The sequence below is a fragment of the Phodopus roborovskii genome, unplaced genomic scaffold (assembly GCF_943737965.1).
Source record: "Phodopus roborovskii unplaced genomic scaffold, PHOROB, whole genome shotgun sequence".
In the NCBI taxonomy this organism is placed as follows: Eukaryota; Metazoa; Chordata; class Mammalia; order Rodentia; family Cricetidae; genus Phodopus; species Phodopus roborovskii.
The window spans coordinates 11,357,738-11,378,120 of NW_026126571.1; the positions used below are offsets into that span (position 1 = coordinate 11,357,738).

General features: G+C 43.9%; 1 protein-coding gene across 2 annotated transcripts in view; it reads left to right on the forward strand.

Moving 5' to 3' along the window:
* The window catches only part of LOC127235735 (ribose-5-phosphate isomerase), an 877,486-nt gene that overhangs the window by 14,442 nt on the left and 842,661 nt on the right, over positions 1 to 20,383 (forward strand). Inside the window, exons 7-9 of one of the 2 annotated variants that reach the window (XR_007835730.1) lie at positions 215 to 356; positions 2,503 to 2,602; positions 6,276 to 6,455. Coding sequence is in view for 1 of the 2 variants with exons in the window: in XM_051203109.1 (XP_051059066.1) it covers positions 215 to 356; positions 2,503 to 2,602; positions 6,276 to 6,370 (337 nt within the window). In the remaining variant the exon portion in view is untranslated. Of the gene's footprint in view, positions 1 to 214; positions 357 to 2,502; positions 2,603 to 6,275; positions 7,211 to 20,383 lie in introns of those variants that run through there. The other variant, XM_051203109.1, reaches the window with a different exon arrangement.

A 20,383-nucleotide genomic window follows, 5' to 3' on the forward strand; every position in this document is an offset into this window, starting at 1 on the left:
GCTGCAAGGAAAGCCTAGGCTAGTCAACAAGCCAGCAGAGCAGGTTTTAACGTTTTTGCCACATTATCCAAGCTTTTCTTTAGTAGAAAGCAGCCCATACTTCTGAAGTGCCCTGTACTTCCTGATCCCTTTCCCTCCTGCTGTCTACTTAGCACCTTGCCTGAATATTTGCTTGTACGTTGAACTTACTTAAATTGATTGGCATTCTTTCCAGGAAAGATTCAAAGAATCTTGGAGACCGGTGGCACAAGGGCATCCCTATTGAGGTCATCCCAATGGCCTATGTCCCAGTGAGCCGAGCTGTGACTCGGAAGTTTGGGGGCGAGGTGGAACTTCGAATGGCTGTCAACAAGGCAGTAAGTGGTCATCGGGGGCTTCCTAACACCCTGGCTCAGTGTGCTTCTGTCCTGCTTCCTGTGGTAGATAGGCCCCTGAAACCTCTGTGTGTGTGTGTGTGTGTGTGTGTGTGTGTGTGTGTCTGTCTGTGTCTGTCTGTCTGTCTGACCGTATAGAGGGGTCATGCTTCCCTGACGTTCCTGGGGGATACCAAGCCTGAACTGCCCAGTGAGCAGCCTCCAAACACTGTCTTTTGGAAGCTCTATGGGGCAGAAAGTTTTTCAGATTCCCTGGTGTGATATTTTCCTCTTTCAGCCCTTTTGAGGCTATCCCTGTAAGAGTACAACTCTCAAAGAGCATAGTGATAGTTTAGAGCCAAATATGAGTAACGAAATACAGATTTAGGTTACCCCAAATTCTGCATTCCAGTGAGGTAACAGTTTTAAATTTGTACAGAGACAAAACAAAAAAGGTCACAAATGACACTTTTCAAATACATTGGAAACACTAGGTAGGCAGGTCACAGAAAAATGGGGAAATCTTAGCTCTGGGCCTCAGCTGTCTGATAGTATCCTTTTGTTTTGTTTTATTTATTTATTTTTGAGACAGGGTTTCTCTGTGTATCTCTGGTTGTCCTGGAACTCACTCTGTAGACCAGACTGGACTCAAATTCTCACTGAGATCCACCCCTGCCTCCTGAGCGCTGGGATTAAAGGCTTGGGCCTTTACAACCCTGACTCTGGTAGCATTCTTATTTTGGCTGATGGGAAATTATGGGTGGGTGTGTCTACATTTCAAAGGGTCTGTTTACCTTACAAAAGGTGTAGATGGTTCAAGATAACCTGCCTCTGGATGAGTGACAGTCTAGACTCCACACGCCCTTCCATGACGCTCCAGTTGGTTAATGTCCTGCAGAAGCCTGGAGGGAGATGCTGATCTTTCCAGGAACTTTCTGCTCAAGGCAGCACCACACCTTTCTTTGTTTTTTTCTTCTGCAGTGTTAGGAATAAGGCCCAGGGCTTGTTGAAATAAGAGGCAAGGACTCTAGCCCTGAGCTATTGCATTCTCCTTCTATCCTAAATGTAGGAAGTAGACTTTGTTTGGGTGGGAGGAGAACACAGCACCCCAGTAGAGATGTTTCTCTTAAGTTTCTACTGTGGGTTGCAAAGAACTTTTTTCATTTACGTAAATAGCCGAAAGTAATGAACCAAACTGAAGTGTATGTAGCTGTGAGGAAAAAAATTGGTCACTAACTGTGTCCTGCCATGCTTTCTTGACTTTATTGAAAAGGAGCTTTAGGAACTGGGTACATGGTGCCTCACAGAGGCCTTAGCCCTCTCCCTTTGCAGGTTTGTTTGATGAGAGGGTCCTACATAGTTAAGGCTTCTTTGAACTTGCTGTGTAGTTGGGGTTGACTTTGAACCTGTGATCCTCCTGCCTCTGCCTAACCAAGGACTGGGATTATAGACATAAGCCACCACACCTGGTTTACCTTTGTATAGTTTTAAGTGGACTCCACTCCAGGCTGCTGAGGAGTCTTACTTGCCTATGTCAACATTTTATTGCTGAACAATCCTATTCTCTAGTGTTCAGTGGTGTTGAGGACTTCAGGATTCACAGCTAAAACTTTCCATCCCCTTACCTGTTTGACTGTCCCATCTTTTTTTTTTTTTTTTTTTTTTTTTTTGAGACGATTTTTCTATGTAGCCCTGGCTATCCTGGAACTCACTCTGTAGAGAAGTCTCTGTAGAGAGATCTCAAACACAAAGATCCAACTGTCTCTGCCTGCTGAGGGCTGGGATTACACACAGGCAATTGTCACCACTACCCAGATGCTCTGTCCTTTAAATGAGACATTGATGGGGAGGATGTGATGTGAAGTTGGTACAGCCTTCTCTCTGTTGAGCTCTTACTATTTGCACCTCTGTCCCCCCTTTTGCTGCTTAAGAAACAGATGGCTCCTCTTAATTCTGTACCTGTGTGGCATTCACCTTAAATCCAAGTCTCCAGACTCAAAGCACACGCTCACTGCTTGCTGCTTTACACCACCTTCTAGGAAGCACAGAGCGGGCTCAGAGCCCATCAGTTAGGACCCCTGTCTAATTGTCCTCTTTCCTTTGCCTACCATGGTTTCATCCTTGGTCACTGTGGAAAATTATCTCGTAGGGGCCTGTGGTGACGGATAATGGAAATTTTATCCTGGACTGGAAGTTTGACCGAGTACACAAGTGGAGTGAAGTGAACACAGCTATCAAAATGACTCCAGGTAATCTGAGTGGTATTCACTGGGCATAGTCTCCATCCTTTCATAACTACCTGCTCTTCTGGCCACAGAAAGCATGATGGACATGTGCTTTGTGGCACTTAGTTTTGTTAAACTTTAATCATCTCCTCTTTCTTGGCTTACGTAATAATAATGCTAATGTGTATATATTTTAGTCTGAATTGGAATAGCCCTGGAGCTTGCTTTGAAATAAGGTCACCATCTTTGGGAGAGATCCCTCTTCTCTTTTCTAGAAGTTTAATTGCAGCCTCTTTGATCTTTTTTAGGGAAAAGCAACCCACAGGCTTACCCATATGTGACCCATATGGTTACATATGATAGGCAAGGTGCTATGCTTGTATAATAATACATGGAATTGGTTCTAGATTAAAGCTGATGTAAACCTGGGGAAGGCTGTGTGAAGCCATGCCTGCAAATACTGAAAGTGATGATTCTGTTGGAGAAGTAGCAGAAGTTTAGTTCACAGAGAATCCTCTGTTTGAAAGGTATGGGGCAATTTCATAGAAGTGATGTTGATCTGGGTATTAGCAGCACATTATCTAGTCACTGCTTAGAGTTCTAAACAGTTTATTTGGATTCTCACTTGGATGATGTGGTTACAGGAGACAACATGGTCCGGAAGTAAGCTAAGTGATTTGTCTGTCTCTTGACCTTGAACTTTTAACAGTGGTGTTACTTTTATTTAATATGTGTGTTCGAGTATGTGCAGTCTGATGCAGGTGTCTATGGAAACCAGAAGAGAGCATTTGTTCTCCTGGAGCTGGACTTAGAGGTAGTTGTGTGCTTTCTGACACAACATGGGTTCTGGGAATTGAACTTGTGTCCTCTACAGGAGCAGTATTCTCTCTTAAGCACTGAGCCATCTCTCCAGCCCTTAGACACTGAACTTGAATGCTCACTTGCTAAATGCCATGCTGAAGTGAGGCCAAATGTGTAAGCATAGACTTATGCCAAGGGATGGTTAAGTAGGAATTGAGGATCTACTTGGATGAAGATTGGGGGAGCTGGGTAGAGATGAATTGGAGCCCAGGCTTAAGAAATCTGGAGGATCAGAGCTTGTAGGAGGCTTTTAAAGGAGATGATCTGAAAGGCATCATTCTTGCAATGTTGAGGAACAGTCTCAATCTTACGTGGGTAGTGAGTTTATCACAGTACAGTGGCTGCTGGGGGAAGACTACCTGGATAAAGATTGCACCTGAGCTTTAGCAGTATGGACTTGGAGCCCCTAGCTGACTGCTGCTGTATGCCTCAGTTTCTCTTCTGTAAAAGTGCCAATACCTACCTCATAAGGGTTAGTGTGAGGATTAAATGAGTTATAACGATGACCACTTAAAACAAATGTGGATGAATAAAGGCCTAGGGAGAAAGGCTACACTGCTGTCATCATTAATTAACTACTACATTAATGCGCCTGTAATCCTGGTGCTTGGGAGGTGGAGGCAGGATGATCAGTAGGTCAGGGACTTCCTTGGCTACATAATGGATTTGAGGCCAGCTATGTGAGTCCTTGTTTCAAGAGAGAGTCCTGGCTGCCCTGCCACTCTGTAGACCAGCTGGCCTCCAACTCAGAGATCCGCCAGCCTGCCTCTGCCTTCCTAGCGCTGGGAGGAAAGGCGTGCGCCACTGCCATCCCTCACACCTTTCCCCTTTTTGTTAGATTTTAAGTTATTTGTGCTAGCTGGGAATGAAGCCAGTGTGACTGAGCTCCTTCCAAGTCCAGACTCTCAGTCTTTTCCTCATTCATTAAGTAAAACATGAATTACTCTGTTACCTTAGTGTTCCCTCTCCAAAAGGCCTGGAAGGCAGGAGGAGCTAGAGGATGGGCGGGTCATGCCTGATGATCAGACTGGCCCAGGGTAGAGTGCAAAGTCGGTTCCTCCTGTGCCCACCAGGGAGCTCTCTTGCTCTTCCTCAGGCCTTTCTTGGCCTTTGTGACTTTGAAGTGTTGGATGTGAGGAAGTTTTGTCTGCATTGCATGAAGAATCTATGTCTGGAGACTTCAGGGTTCCACCGAGAGTGTGAGGAAGATGGCGTGCTACCACAGGCCCATCCGTGGTTTGTCGTTGGCTTTCCTCTTCCTGCTTGCTGTTGGGAAACACCCAGGAAAGAGGGATGGGGCAAGCTTTCCTGCTTATTCCCAGATGCATTTGCACAAGCGAGACACTCAGCAAACAGCCTCTCAGTGTGCTTCATTGGGTCTTTGCTTGAGTTTTTTTTGGGGGAGGGGTCAGTCAGTTCTAGCACTTTGTTGATCCGAGGCTCCAGAATCTGCCCTGATACTTGTCCGTGGCCTTTGAAGTGGTCAGAGCGAGTGTGGAGCACGGAGGAACACTGCTTCGTTCATTCTCAGAAAGCTCTAGTTGTGCAGGCAGTTTGTGCTAGGACCTTCATCCTTTAGTCACTCAATTCCCTTCTGCTTGTGTATTGAGGGCTGTCTACAGATGCTTTAATTTTACTTTATCCTTTGGAAATTACCTTATTCTAAGCGATGAGTGAACAGTGGCAAATGTTACTAAAAGAATTGTATGGCCTTTTCTGAGACAATCTTCCTCAAAAACACAAGTTGAAACTCCCATTGACCCGAGTAATGGCACACGGTGCTCAGGTGTGTTCTGTGTTCTCATTACACAGTGACTCACAAAAGACTGACTTTACTTAAAAACAAACGATGGTGATATTCCAGTTTTGTGGTGAAGTAACATAATTTCCATAACTAGATCCCTGCTAGTGGTCATTTGCATCTCTAGTCTTGTGCTAGCATGGAAGTACCATATCAAAGGATTGGTCTCATTTTACAAAATGACATTAAACTCTTCCCCACATTAACATACCAGTTTACCAGTACAGGGAACCAGTGCAGGTCCCTGTTTCCCTACACGAGGTTCAGTACCCTTTGATAGTTGGCCAGTGTTATTTCACTGTAGGATATGTGTGTTTGTAAACATTTTTGATGAAGGCCATATATAGTTAATTCTCATTGCTGAGTAGTATTCCACTGTTAGTATGCCTGCGCAAACAAGTATGTTGATATATTCATGCTACTGTGTGCATGTGTGGTGCACTTGAGCACATGCTGCATAGATATGCGTGTGTGCATCCATGTGCAGAAGCCAGAGGGCGATGTTGTGTGTCCTGTCTCTTCGAGTTGAGTCAGGTCTCTCACGGAGCCTTGGGCTGTGGACGGTGGCCAGCAAGCCTCAGCAATGCTCCTGTCTATGCCTTCACAGTCTGGCCTGTCACTAGAGAGCTTGAATGCCCTTTGCAACGCTGGCTTTTTGTGATTGCTTTTTAAAGACCCGTTTGATAGTCACTTTCCTTTTGGTTTGTCTTTTCCTTAGTGGCGTGTATTCTGATGTGACTCCTTGACTGAAGATGCCTGGGGGAGGGGTCTACATAGCATAGTGGGAGGATGAGGAGGAGCAGCTAACCTTGACTCTGTTAAGGATGAGCAGAGGCACACAGAGCAAGCCGTGAGGTAGTGGGAGGAAGAGGTGCCAGGAAGGAGCAGAGATAACCCCAGTCTTTCAGTTGCTGGGAGAGAGCAAGGCTTAGTTGTGTGTTTTGTCTGGTGCTGTTTATGTTTGCTCCCTGAGACCCTGGATGGCGGTGTGGTGTCTGGAAGCTGGACCTTAATCTCCTATTCTTCATTCTGCAGGTGTGGTGGACACTGGCCTGTTCATCAACATGGCAGAGAGAGTCTACTTTGGGATGCAGGATGGCTCAGTGAACGTGAGGGAGAAGCCCTTCTGATCCTTCGAGGAGCAGGGTGCTCACCTTGAGTCTCCAGGCCAGGCACAGTGGACATGCCTCTCCAGGAGCCTTTGCCTTAATGAACCTTAATGTAGCTGTCCACAGTGCCAGAGTGGATGGCTGGCCACGGGTGGGTGGGTGAGGGGGTAGTCAAATCCAGTCCTATGAAGTATTGCTATGTGTCTTTTTAAAAAGAAATTTAAATATATATATTTTTACTATTAAAATATTCAGTTGTTTTTTATAAAATAAAACTTGATTTTATGTTTTATATGAAACATTTACCAAAAACAAAAAAATGTATAAAAACAGGAGGTCAGGACTGTCTGTGAATGCTTTGACTCGACCTGTTGGTTAAGTTTCTGAGGTTTTGGATTTGCTGAGGAATAACAACATGGCATTTCCTTAAGCCAGCCAGCAGTGTCTCCTGATGCCTTATGGGAACCCTTGTTTACTTTCCTGCCATGCTCTGTTCCGCTTAGGTTGTTTTCAGGGTACCACTCGCAAATCCTGATTACATGTTTAAGATCAGGGTCACAGGGGCCTGAGTGGGGCAGTAGGGCTTGTAGTGACTTGGGGATAAACTCCCAGGTAGATGCACCTTCCCTGGGACCCTGGCTGTGCTTGGGTCCTGCTGTTGGAGGCACGCGGTGGGGAGCTATTGCCTGCTGGCAGAGCACAGCGATGTGAGATGTGAAGCACTTAATTTTTGTTGTTGAATGATTTTCTTTATGTTAATATTGTTTGGTTCTCTAATAATACTTGTATGATCTGGCATCAGAAGCTGTCACTTCTTTGTGCTGTTCGAAGGTTGAAATAAACATTGTTGTGCCACTTTGACCTTTGTCTTGACTATAGACTTTTGCACTGCAATGGGAACCAAGTTTGCTCACCTAGGTTGGGGTCCATTTGGGAATCTGAGATAGGCCAGGCAATGTGTCCGTCGTTTCCGACAGATTATCATCTCCTTTACTGAAAAAGAACCGGTGAGCTGCAGAGGCCTTTGCTGCAGGTGTTGGACTTTTGTGCCTGAGTGAGGGCAGCATAGTTGAGCACCTTTGTTCATGTTCAGCCGCTCTGTTCTACCTTCCATCACAGAAGTAAAGGGGACTGGACTTTTCGTTTCCCTTAGTCTAGTGTTCAGATAAACAGTCTAGTAAGCAGCAGATAACCCAGAAAAAGCTTCATAGAGTAGGGTAGGCCGTGACCAGCTCAGCACTAGTTCCAGAAGGGCCTCATAGGTCTATTCTGTTAGCCATCATGCTAACACTGCAGTTGTCTCCAGTTTAACCTCTGCTTTGAAGCTGGAACTCTGTTACATGTGTTGACACCCAAATTCCTCCTGAATCAAGTCTCACAATACAATTTAACCGAGACTGAGCCTTCAACAGGCATTTTCCAGCCCGGTGTGGTGGTATGCACCTTTAATCCCAGCAGAGGCAGGTGGATCTAGCCTGGTCTACTGAGTGAGTTCTGGGATAGCCAGGGCCACACAGGGAAACCATGTCTCAACAAAGAAGGCATTTCCCTCCTTGCTGAAGTCTTTTTCCACGGTGAAAGGACTCTTAAAGGTTGTTGCCTCAGGTGCTGTTACGAAGGTCAGCGTTAGGACTGTGTTTTAGTTGGCTTGTCAATAACCTTTGTGCAGAATGAGCTGAAATTTGATAGAACAAACCAGTTTGTGTGCTGTGGATTTAACTCATGGATAGAGATAATAAACAAGATTAACTGGGTTTCAGAAACACCTGTTTGCTCCATGTCGCATGTAAATTTCCTCTTGGCTTCACAGGCTTTGGCACATGTGACCAGACTAGGGTTTTTGAATGTTAATGTGAGGTTTTTCCTTCTCTTAGAGAAAAACAACACCTGGTAGGCACGATAGGGCAATTTAGAGGTAAACTTTGATGAAAGATTCAATTAAAATGTAAACATTTCCACTGAATTATTAAATGTGACCTTGCAAGTGATGCACCCAAGAAGTCTGTGCTCTATCTCAGGCATGTAGGGCACATTGGAGTTTGGATTAAAAATAGATATCATATAACAACGCATATTTAAGCTTGCTTCATGTAGTCAGACATGGTGACACGTGCCTTTAATCCCAGACCTTGGGAGGCAGCGGCAGGTGGATCACTGTGAGTTTTAACCCAGCTTGGTCTGTATAATGAGTTCCAGGACAGCCAGAGCTACATAGATCCTGTCAAAAAACAACACAAAATGATATTTGTGTTTGTGTGTTTCTGTGAGGATTGTGGGTTCCCCCAGAGGTGAGAGGAGGGTTTTGGAAACTGAGGCCTGGAGTGACAGGTGACTGCGAGCTGCCTGATGTGGTGTGGGCAATGGAATTTGGGTCCTCTGCAATTGCAGAACAGTGCATACTCGCTAACCCGGGTCATCCCCAGGCCCTGAGTCTGGCTTCTGGGAAGGTTTGTAATCAAGGCAGGCTGCCACCTTTCTGGGAGGCATATGAGGAAAATTGTGGGGATTTGGGTAGAATTGACTCAGTTTTGGCTTCAACTAGAACTCAAAGTGAGGAAGGAAAGCAAGGATTTTTGCTTTGAACTTGCCCGGAACACTCTACGGGAACTTTGACCCGTCATTCTGCAACATCTTTGAGTGTACCTACATTTTCAGAGTGAGAATGTGAGGCTCTGTTTAAGTACCTGGTTCAGATCAAGCCCTGGAAAGCTGAGCAGACTTCTGTCTGCTATTCATGCTTGTACTTCCGGGTTGTTGTAGTTGTAATGATATATAAGAAGGTTTTTAAAGACCTGAAGTTAGTGAATGGTTCTGTGCACATATGTGTGCTTATGTAAGTTCATGGCTAATTCTGTTTATTTCTGTAGTATTGAGTTTTCTTTCAAAGAAAGGGGATAGAACATTGCATGTCACCTCTTTGGAGAGTGCCACTTGTCTAATCTGTCACAGAAGGGACACATAGCAGCCACCGTTTCTCCCCATCTCCTCTGTGCTCCTCCCTGATGAGTTCTCTGTATGAAATGGGGCATTGGCCATGGTAGGCATGGCCAGGAAAAGTCGATGTGAGTTTCTTTCAACCGTGGTCAAGTCATCGACCCATTCATTTCGTGCAGGGAAGCTTGCTGTGGGTAGCTTTGGGGATGTCTTGGTCTTAAATCTCAGAGGGTCTGTGTGTGCTTACAGTTAGTAAAGATGGAGGCTTTCTCTGGGACCAAGTGCTGGTAGACAGCAGGAGTGATCTTGGGGCAGGCATCTTAACATTTTTCCCTACATGAGAAGAAGAGCTGTGGGCCTTGTAGAGCAGCCATGATCAGCCAGGATCAGGCTGTCTGGTCCTTTTTGTGATTTTGGTGGTGGTACTGTTTTACCTGGGTTCACATATGATCATGGAGGGGTCTTGCTTTTCTTGACATGAACAAAGAGTGGCCTTGCCTAATGGCCACTGGAATTGTTGATGCTTACCAAAAGGGCTCCTGGGCTTAGGAGTGGGTGCCAGGCTGGCTGGTCGCCATCCCAAGGCCTGACTCAAGCCAGACCAGCTGTGCTAGCTCAGGCAGCATTCCTTTTTCTTGAGATCAGAGGGCCTGAGCCTTGGGTTAGCAATTCTTCACACCTGTGAGTAACTGGAGCGCAAGCTTGCCATGAACTGGGCACTGGTGCGGATGGATGACTTGGGGTCCCAGATACGTTATAGCTTCAGCCTCAGACTTCACTGGGACCACGGCAGTTTCTTCCACCCTGAGATGCCAGACTGCTTCCTTCCTGTCACACGTTGCAGCTGATGCAGCCAGATTTAGGATTGCATCAGCCCTCACGCCACTAACCTAGTAATCAGACGATGTTTTGAAAGGTTCAGTGTCATTGTGTTTTTTTTTTTTTTTTTTTTTTTTTTTTTTTTTTTGTAACTGGGCTGAATCACAGAATTGCAAAACACTCCAGGATAGCTTAGCAATGAATTGGACACAAGTGGGTCTGTCTCAGCTGGTAAACATGCAGCCATGCTGTGAGAGATGAAACGATCATTAGCTGCGCTTGGGTGGAGGCATAGCCCAGGGAAGGAAGGACAGCTCTTCCTTGCAGCAGTGACTCCATCGTTTCCTGGACAGGGTGTTATATGCAGGTTGATGAGTACAACAGATTCAGGTTGAATCCCCCTTCTGTTTTGCTGGGTCACTTGGAACTTTGGCTCAGCAGTAAGGTGGGAGAGGAAGTAGCTGTCTCAGGGAATTGGATTCCTGGCTGGTGGCATCTCTTGTCAGGCACTGGCAGTCAGACTCACAAATGGCCCCCGAAGACAGAACTACCCTCTGAGGGGATGGTTTGGCATCTTGAGTTTCAAAGAGGCGAGTGTGTTAGCCCTCTCTTCAGAAGTTGGTCTGAATGGAGACTGAGGCCAGTCTGCTGTCACTGATGAGTCCTGATGATCCCAAGTTCTGATCTCTGAGTTTAGTAGTTAAGTTTGGCCCATGTTCCTCAGTGCTGAGGATGTACCCCTGCCCCCCCCCCCCCCCCCCGCACCCACCAATGCCTGGCTATAGATGGGTCTTAATGTGGTCAGGTAAATAAACCACTTGGGGGCATTTCACACAGTGTCATTGTGGGACCTACTTTATAGGTGACAAAGAGGAGAGAGCCCATCAATAAGCTGAAGGGACCCAGAGTTTGTCTCAGGCTCCAAGTTATGCACTTGGTGAGAGCAAGAGTCGAGGCTACTGGAAAATTCCCCCCTCCACTCTTTAAACTTGCCAGGGCCTCTGTCGGCCCAATATGGTGGGGATGGGGACCAAGGCAGGGGAATGAAACCAGAAGTAGATGGAAAACGACTACTGCGGAGCTTGGTCTCAACTATGTAAAAACGATACCACTAAATGCTGTTAGGGATAGTTGTCTTTGCTAATGGGTCGATAGCTGCCTCTTATTTTCCTGTTTTCTTTGAGAGACATACGATATTATTAACATCAGAGATGGAAGGTTGTGTGAGTGAAATGCCAAATAACGTTTTAAAGAGGTTAATGCCAGTTAAATGATGATATTTTAGATGGATTCAGTGGCCTCAGAGCTTGGTGTACTCCAAGGCAGTGGCCAGGAGGGGGAGCTCCAGCCCAGCACTTCAAGGCATCTTGTCCAGGCTGGGCTGGGATCTTGGGGATAATGTGTGTGTGGCCTTGTCAGTCCCTTTCCTAAAAGCCTATTATTTCTGCCTTCATTTCAGAGCAGTCCTTTCTCTTTGGGAAAGTTGTTGCCATGGTTCCTCAGGAAGCTAAGCTGAACAGCGGAACTCACGGGTTCTTCCTGGTGCCTTTGGGGTGTCTGGCGCATGCTCATTGATGTGCCCATCGACCAGAGAGCCTTACTCTACTGGTTATGCGTGGCCTAAAGGGTCTTGAACTGAGGCGCTTAGGGCTCTTAGCTCTGCATAAAACATGCCCCATAAAACCCGCTGTGGTATTCCCCTAGTAAATCCTTTAGGTCTCTAAGTTTGTTTGCATTTCTAGTGTTTCTCCAACATTTGACTCTAGGATAACATCCGGGGCCAGTTAACCAGCAAACCTGCAAGTGTAGTTAGTTATGCTGTGAAGTGGTCAGAGGGCATTTTCTCTCCGCGAAGATGTGTTATTTTGAGTATTTGGTATGTCAGTTCACTGCCAAGCCCTTGGATTTTTTTTTTTTTTTTTTCCTCTTAAGCGCAAGAAGCCACCGATAGCCGGACATGCTGGCTGAGTCGGGGTGCAATTCTGCCTACCTGATGCCCCTCACCCCCACAAGCATTTCGGGCTTGTGGGTTTCCCATGGACATCTACTGACAGGTCATCACGGGTCAGAGGAGGTTGTTTTAGGGAACATGAAAGTTTTCCTAGGGGAAAATGGGTCATATTTCAAATACTGGACATTCTAAAGCTACACCAGGGCTGAAACCTAGCACAGCTGCAGTCCTAGGGAGCCATCATGGGCTGTCACTATGAGTGACACTATGGGCTGTCACTAGGACTCCCACAGTGACTGCTGCCAACCTGCTGCCTGTGCACAAACTGGCCAAGAGCTGCACCCTGGGCTGCCACCCAGGCTATGTCCTTCGTCCTCACAGTGTGCTCTCCTTGTGTGTGGGATCGGTGCATCAGGAATTGTTGGAAACCCCGAGGGAGGCTGAGGAGATTGAAGGATAATCTTGTGTAACTCTTCATAGCTTGGCTTTTCCAAGTACTCCTGCCCTGCATGTTTTCCCGAGCAGAGACAGTCCTCGTTAACTTCCGTGGCTTTCCCTACCAGCTTTACTAAATCCTGTAGTTTGTTGTAGTCTTAAACTTGTGTTTTGGAAAATGAATTAAAACCATGTACAGGAACAGATTGTTTTGCTGCAACACAGACAGTTTGTGTAAGCAAAATAGAATTTTAAATTACATTCATTTGGTTCCTGCTGAGTGGTAGAATGTGTCTTCCTCTTATACCCAAGGCCCTGAGTTTGATCCATAGCAAAAACAAACAAACAAAAACAACAAAATGTCTCAATAAAAAACAAAACCAAAAGCCAGGCACATGCCTTTAATCCCAGCACTCAGGAAGCAGAGGCAGTCAGATCTCTATGAGTTCGAAGCTAGCCTGGACTTCAAAGAGAGTTCCAGGACAGTCTCCAAGCCTACAGAGAAACTCTGTCTCGAAAAGCCAAAACCAAAAAAAAAAAAAAAAAAAAAAAAAACAAAAACAAAAACAAAAAAACAACAACAAACCAAAAAGCAAAACAAAAACCCTAACCAAACCCAAAACAAATCAAAATAAAGGTATGCTTGTAATTAAAACTGTTAAAACATAGAACATAGCCTGGATTCGTTAGGTGTGAAGATTTTGTTGCTGAACAAGTGCTATCCTGACTGCCAGTGGCAGAGGCCAACACTGGCAATTCCTAGGATTTTGCAGAGCTGGGGTTTGCATTTCTAGGCTAGTGCCCAAACATCAGTTCCCAAGAACAAAGTCTTGTTTTCCTTGAAAATGAATTCTCATTTTGTTGAGATATAGTTTACAGGCAATAAAACCCACAGGGCACATGCTTATTCCAAAAACAAACTGCTGTATAATGTGTCTGCATGTAAAGTTCTGTATGTTTCAAAGTTTCAAGAAGAGAGTAATCTTTCCTCTGAGTAGTCTTGATTGTGTTTCTGACTGCATCTGACATTCAATGATTATAAATTCCATTCATGGGCACCCTTTTGTAGGCACCCCATAAGATTACTTCTAGTCCCCAGTTTGTACATAACTGTACATAATGACAATGGAGAAATGATCCAAAGTAGTTAATTAAATACAAAGTTTTCTAGAACACATTTTTTTTTTGCTGAATAATTTTCTGTACTTAATTATCTCTTAAAAGAGATACAGAAAACTATAAATAGCTGTAATTTTATAAGTAAGGATAATTGTAAAGGAAGTCCAGAAGTCATTCTTTGTTGTGTTTGTGAGGCAGGGTCTCACTCTGTAGACCAGGTTGGAAGTGTGCTATCACTTGGAACTGTGGCTCTGATGCTGATAATTTAAGAGAGACATTTTGCCATTCAAGGACAGTTCACACAGCCCCCTTTAAAAAACCCAGTTCTTTTTCTGAGTCACTGGCTTAAGAAGTTCTCCGTTAGATCTAAAATGCTTTATTAAACATTTCTCAGCCTGGGGGACGGGGTAGTAGAGAGGAATATTTTCCATGGCTACTCCTCTGTTCTATTGCAATATATTGTCAGCTCAGTATTTTCCAAAAATTAGTTGAAGAGATTTCCAGCAGGCAAATCGGTAATAATGTGTATTCATCCTTAGTTGCTTTTCTTTAACATGCTTTGGAAAAACCCAAGGAAACAAGCAGACACACACATGTGGGAGTTAGAGAAATGGCTTAATTAAAACATGCACCTTTCCCCAGACATGCTCTCATTAATTTATTCTTCCTAGACAGTTTTGTAAGCACAGCATATTCTCAGAATGTCTTAACCTGCTTTTATAGCTTATATATCACTAGACAATGAAGAGTAATTGGTGATTCGGTTTACGCAGGCAGTGAGATATTACCTTTCTGATCATTAATTCCAGCTGTTAGGAAACTGTTAGCCTGAGTATTTGGTTAGCTAGCAGCTTTCTGCTTCAGGAGCTGGAGCAGGTTCTCCATGCTGTGAGATGATCTTGACTGGCAGAGAGACATCGGCTTCATCTCTGTTTGAAACAAGACAGAGAGGTTGAAGTTATGCTTGCACTGTGAACAGTGGCAAGTTTTTCTGCTTTTTCTAGTTCCTGGATAGTGCTTATTATAAAACAGTATTCAACATCAAGAAGTTATTAGTGTATATTAATCATATATACATATTTGTCCTAATATGGCTTATTTTGCTTAACATAATGATTTCCAGTTCCATATATTTCCCTACAAATAACATAGTTTAGCTCTTTATGGCTGAGTAAAATTCCACTGGAGGGGCTGGTGAGATGGCTCAGTGGGTTAAGGTACTTGTCACCAAGCCTGGTGACATGCATTGGATCCTGGAACCTACATGTTGGAGAGAATCCTCTGACCTCCACATTTCTCCCTCCCCACCCCATTCACTCTCTCACACACAATGTAATGAAGAAATTTCGTTGGGTATGTATGCTATATTTTGTTGTCCATTCATCCATTGATGGACATCTAAGCTGATCCATAGCTTGGCCACTGGGAACACTGTTGCAATAAACAAGCATTTTGAAGGAAGACATGTTAGCACTTGCCTTTAATGCAACACAGACTCTACATTTTGTCTAAGTTCTTTTTCTAATCCTTACTTCTAGATACATGCATTTTTACACAGGGCTGATTGTAATAGAATTCAATGCTGCAAATATCTTCTTAACATGTCGCTATCCATGTTGTTAGAAAGGCCTTGGAAGTTTCTTTTCACATGATAGTAAGTTCATTGAGATACTTCTCCATATTTCCATGGCCAGCTCTCCCCTTGTTGGTCACCGTGCATTCTACTGATGTTTGCCTTTTTATTTTATTACTAATACTTTTGTGATGTTATGGATTGGACCTGGAGTCTGGAGCATGCCAGACAACAGTTTGACCATGAAACACATTCCCTGCTTTTAAATGGTCAATGTTTAGATAAAGGGTGACAGAATTTTAGTAGGTTTTGACATGTATTAACCTAATTCTCTTTCAAAAACATTATGCTGATGTATAGCACCAATTAAATATTTCAGAAGTCTTATTTCCAACCATGTGCAGTTTATTTTTCAGTTTGTTTTTACACATCTGTATCTCTTCTCAAAAAAAAAAAAAAAAAGCTTGTAGGTGAATTTGCATGTGTGTTGATGTTTACTGTGAACATTGAGTTCCAGGTACTGAATTCTACAGATGTTCTCTTACTGAAAATTGCAAAAATGACCAATTTAGCTCCCGGACTCACTTATGGCCTCTGGATGTTATTTTTCCATCTGTAAAGTAGTTTCTGTTTCTGTGATTGCAGGTGTCTGTACAGAAAGAGGGAGCTGGGGCAAGCTGGACCTGTTGTTCTAATTACACAGAGAAAAGTAAATACAACATGGAGTAAATCAGATTCAACAGATTCAGAGTTTGTGAGGAGAGCAGGCCATGGCCCATCACACCTGGAAAGGCTTTTCATGAAGTGAATCCTCGACATCCCTCTGAACAATTTTCAGAGGCTTGTCTACAAGTGTAATAGACTGCAAGGAGTTGTTTTTGTGATCACTACTCAATGTTTTACAAAATGTAGGCATTAGATGAAGAATACAGCCCAGTGTCACATTGGAGAGGAACCAGAATCAGGTATTAGTGTCCTCAAATCCATTTTTCTTTTTTCTTTTTTCTTTTTTTTGTTGTTTTGAGACAGGGTTTCTCTGTACTGCTTTGGAGCCTGTCCTGGAACTTGCTCTGTTGACCAGGCTGGCATCGAACTCACAGAGATCAGCCTGCCTCTGCCTCCCAAGTACTGGGATTAAAGGTGTGTGTCACCAACGCCAGGCTTCAAATCCATTTTTAAAGTTTTATTTCCTCCACGTAACTATTTTGAAACATCTAAGTGTCCATGTCAGTCCATGTGAGCATCCTCAGCACAAAGAAAGATAGACCAATTGCTTTGGCAATTTTATCCAATTGTTGACACTCAAGCCAGAATATCCAGACATTTCTAGACTTATTGTGTGTTTCCAACAATTCCTTTATTTAAACAATCAGGACCATCTCCTGTTCTTTTCTAGAGATGTCTGGGAATGTAGGTGTGATTTGGTTCAGATATTCTTCATGGTCTGTGGAGGTCAGGAGCACTGAGAGGTCATGGGTCAAGGTGTGTCACAAACTCAGGACATTTGCCATTTTAGTTCCTCTTTGCTAGTTCCCTTTCTTAGAGACGTATTTCTCTAAGAGCCTCTTCATTTAGTAAAATTAAAAAAAAAAAAAAAAAAACAGATCCAAAGGGAATACTGCATGGCCTCTTTTCCATATTAAAAATCAGCTTCAAAGAGAGTGCTGCATAGCCAGGTGTTGGTGGCACAGACTTTTAATCCCAGCAGTCGGGAGGCAGAGGCAGGTGGATCTCTGTGAGTTCAAGGCCTTTTCATGTTAAGGTGATTGTTCCCACATTATGCTCAAAGAAAGGATTGTGAAAATTCTTCACATGGCTGTACATAAATAGCAGCTTGTTAGACATGAAGAGACAAGTCACCCATCCAACTAATTGCCTCATGTTACAGACAGGGAAATGGGGGCTGAGTAAGCTGTTGAAGATTGTGGACAAAGTAGAGTCAACCATGGGCTCCAGTCTGTTTTCTAGGACTGGATACTTGCTATAAAGCTCATGGCCTTTTGATACTTGCTATAAAGCTCAGTCTATGAGTGGAAACAGATCCAGCAAGTGTCAGTCATGACTGTGAGCATCTTATAATTATCAAGACCTTTGTAGTTAATAAACTTTTTAAAAAGACATCTGTTCAACTATGTTCATAGCAGCATTGTTTGTAATAGTGAGAACTTGGAAGCAACTTAGATGCCTCTGAACTGAAGAATGGATAAAAAAGATGTGGTACATTTACACAATGGAATACTACTCAGTGGGGGAAAAATGGAACCTTGAAATTCGCAGGCAAATGGATGGAACTTGAAGAAACCATCCTGAGTGAGGTAACCCAGTCACAAAAAGAGGAACATGGCATGTACTCACTCATATATGGATTTTAGACATAGAGCAAAGGATCACCAGCCTACAATTCACACCATCAGAGGAACAAGGATACAAGGAGGACCCTAATAGATTCATACAAGGTCCCTCACAGAAGGGGGAAGGGACAAGATCTCCTGAGCATATGGGGGTGGGGTGGGGCAGGGAGTGGAGAGGGGGAGAAAGAGAGGGGGAGGAGAGGAGGGGAGAGGAGAACATGAGGGACCAGGAGGATTGAGTCAGGGGATGAATAGACGAGAGCAAGAAAAGAGATACAGTAATAGAGGGAGCCATTATAGGTTTGAAGAGAAAACTGACTCTAGAGAAATGTCCAACTACAAGGAAGACCCCAACTAAACAATCTGAGCCATAGTGGAGAGGCTACCTTAAATGCCCTTCCCTGATAATGAGATTGGGAACTAACTTATATGCCATCCTAGAGCCTTTATGTGGTGGCTGATGGAAGCAGAAGCAGACACCCACAGCTAAACACTGACCCAAACTCCTGGAATCCAGTTGCAGAGAGGGAGGAGTGATAAGCAAAGTGGTCAAGACCAGGCTACAGAGACCCACAGAGACAGCTGCCTGAACAAGGGGGAGCTCAATGACCCCACACTGATAGCTGGGAAACCAGCATTGGACCCTGAACGTGGGTCTCAGTTAGAAGGCCTGAGCAGTCTAAGGGACCTCTGACAGTGGAACCAGGATGTATCCCTGGTACACGAAAGGACTTTGGGATAACCTTCCTCATGGAGGGATACTCCCTTAGCCTAGAGGCAGGAGGGAGGGCCTAGACCCTACTCCAAATGACTTGACAGATTTTGATGATCCCTCCTGGAAGGCCTCACCCTCCCTGTGGAGTGGGTGGGGAATGGAATGGGAGGGAGTTGGGGGGTATGGGAGGATGGGAAGATGAGGGAACTGGGATCGATATGTAAAATAAGAAAAAATAATAAAAAAAGAAAGGAAAAAACCTCTTTTTAAAAACATTTTAAAATCGATTCTTTGGGAATATCATATCAGGCACCCACAAAGCACCCACTTCCCAGTCCCTCTATATCTGCTCTTTACCCTTGTAGCATCCTCCCTTTGCAAAGGAAAACTTAAAAAGAAGTAATAAAAGTAAGAAATAAAAATACAAATAAGAATATTAATTAAAAAATAAAGAAGAAAACAAAAAAACCCTCAAACATACAAACCAACAATAACAACGACAACAAAAGGCAAGCAAACAAAAATCCCTTCTCTCCTCCCTCTTCCCCTCTTCTCTATGGTCTCTTCATTCGTCTCAGTGGCATTGGGAAACGCTGTGTAGTAGTTAGTACATTCTTAAACACACAGAGGCATAGGTATGTAGAAGAAGGATTATTTAACGTTTCATGAAATAGTCTTGATGCACTAGCTTTTTAAAAATACTACTTTCTTGTGATTTATGAATCATCAAAGGAAAAGTCATTAATGAAAGGAAACTATATGTACTGTTTCTATTTTACTTTAGTCACGATCCTTAAAATAATATTAATTTTAACTCTACTCATTTATTAAGTAAGGCAATAAATGTGGAAATTTCTGAGGCTACTTAGCAAACGCTGGATATTTCCTTCTGTCTGTAATAAGGTATTTTATGGCGTGTGTGTGTGTGTGTGTGTGTGTGTGTGTGTGTGTGTGTGTGTGTGTAGGTGTATGGGAGTGTTTGTGCATGTGTGTATGTATGTATGTATGTATGTATGTGTGTGTGCACACCAGGGGACAACATCAGGTGCCACTCACCTTCATGCTTTTGAGACAAGTATACTTTCATGGGTTTGGAGTTCACCAAGAAGGCCAGCCTGGCTGGCCGGGAATCCCAGAAATCTAACCTTTCCAATCCTGGGATTATAAGTGTGTCACTTACTGTTCATGGCTATTTTTAATTGGGATGTAGGGATCAACTTACAAGACAAACACTCTCCTTACTGAGCTATATTCCAAGCTCTGAATTGAGGTTAAAAGCAATTATGTGTATATGTATGTGGCTGTGTATATGTTTATACTACACGTGTATGGATTTTACAGAGGCCACAAGAGGATGCCAGTTCCTGGAGTTACAGGTGGTTGTGAGCCATCAGATGTGGGTGCTGGAGTCTTAACCGGGGTCCACTGCAAGAGCGGCAACGGCCCTTAGACACCTAGGCAGCTCTCCAGTCCCTGAATTGAGATTCTTTACTTCATTTTTATGTGAGCACTGGGGATTTGAACTCAAGCCTTCATACTTGCACAGCAAATATTTTAACACACTGAGCCATCTCCCTAGCCCCATGATTTATTTGTTTTTTCCTAAAGGAACTGAGTTTGATGATTTTAAAAAATTGTACGCAGTAAGTCTTCGTCAGGTTTTGTTAGAGAAAGATTGTCTAATACATGATTTAAGCAAACTTTGAAAAATCTTTCTGATTTGAATGGCAGATTCTCAGAGGGAGGAAGGTCGGTCTGTGTGTCACTGGGGAGATGCTAGATGGGATTGTTGCTTTTATGTTCTGCTGTGAAGACACAGAATAGTGAAGCCTCTAGTCTGAGCTTTGAAGCAGTGTTCACATGGATTTATAACTATAAGAAGAGAGGCCTGCAAAATGGCTTTGTGAATGAAGGCACTTGCTAGGAAGCCTGACAACCCGAGTTCAATCCCCAGAAGGAGAGAACTGACTTCCCCAAGTTGCCCTTTGACCTTCTTTACGTGTATGCTGTGGCACTCTTGTGCGTGTGGGAGTGTGTGCGCATGTGTGTGTGCGTGCGCGTGAGCAAATAAATAATATAAAAAAAATAACAAACATTTGCCCCCCCCTCGATCCTGCTCTACGTGCTGTTCTATTAC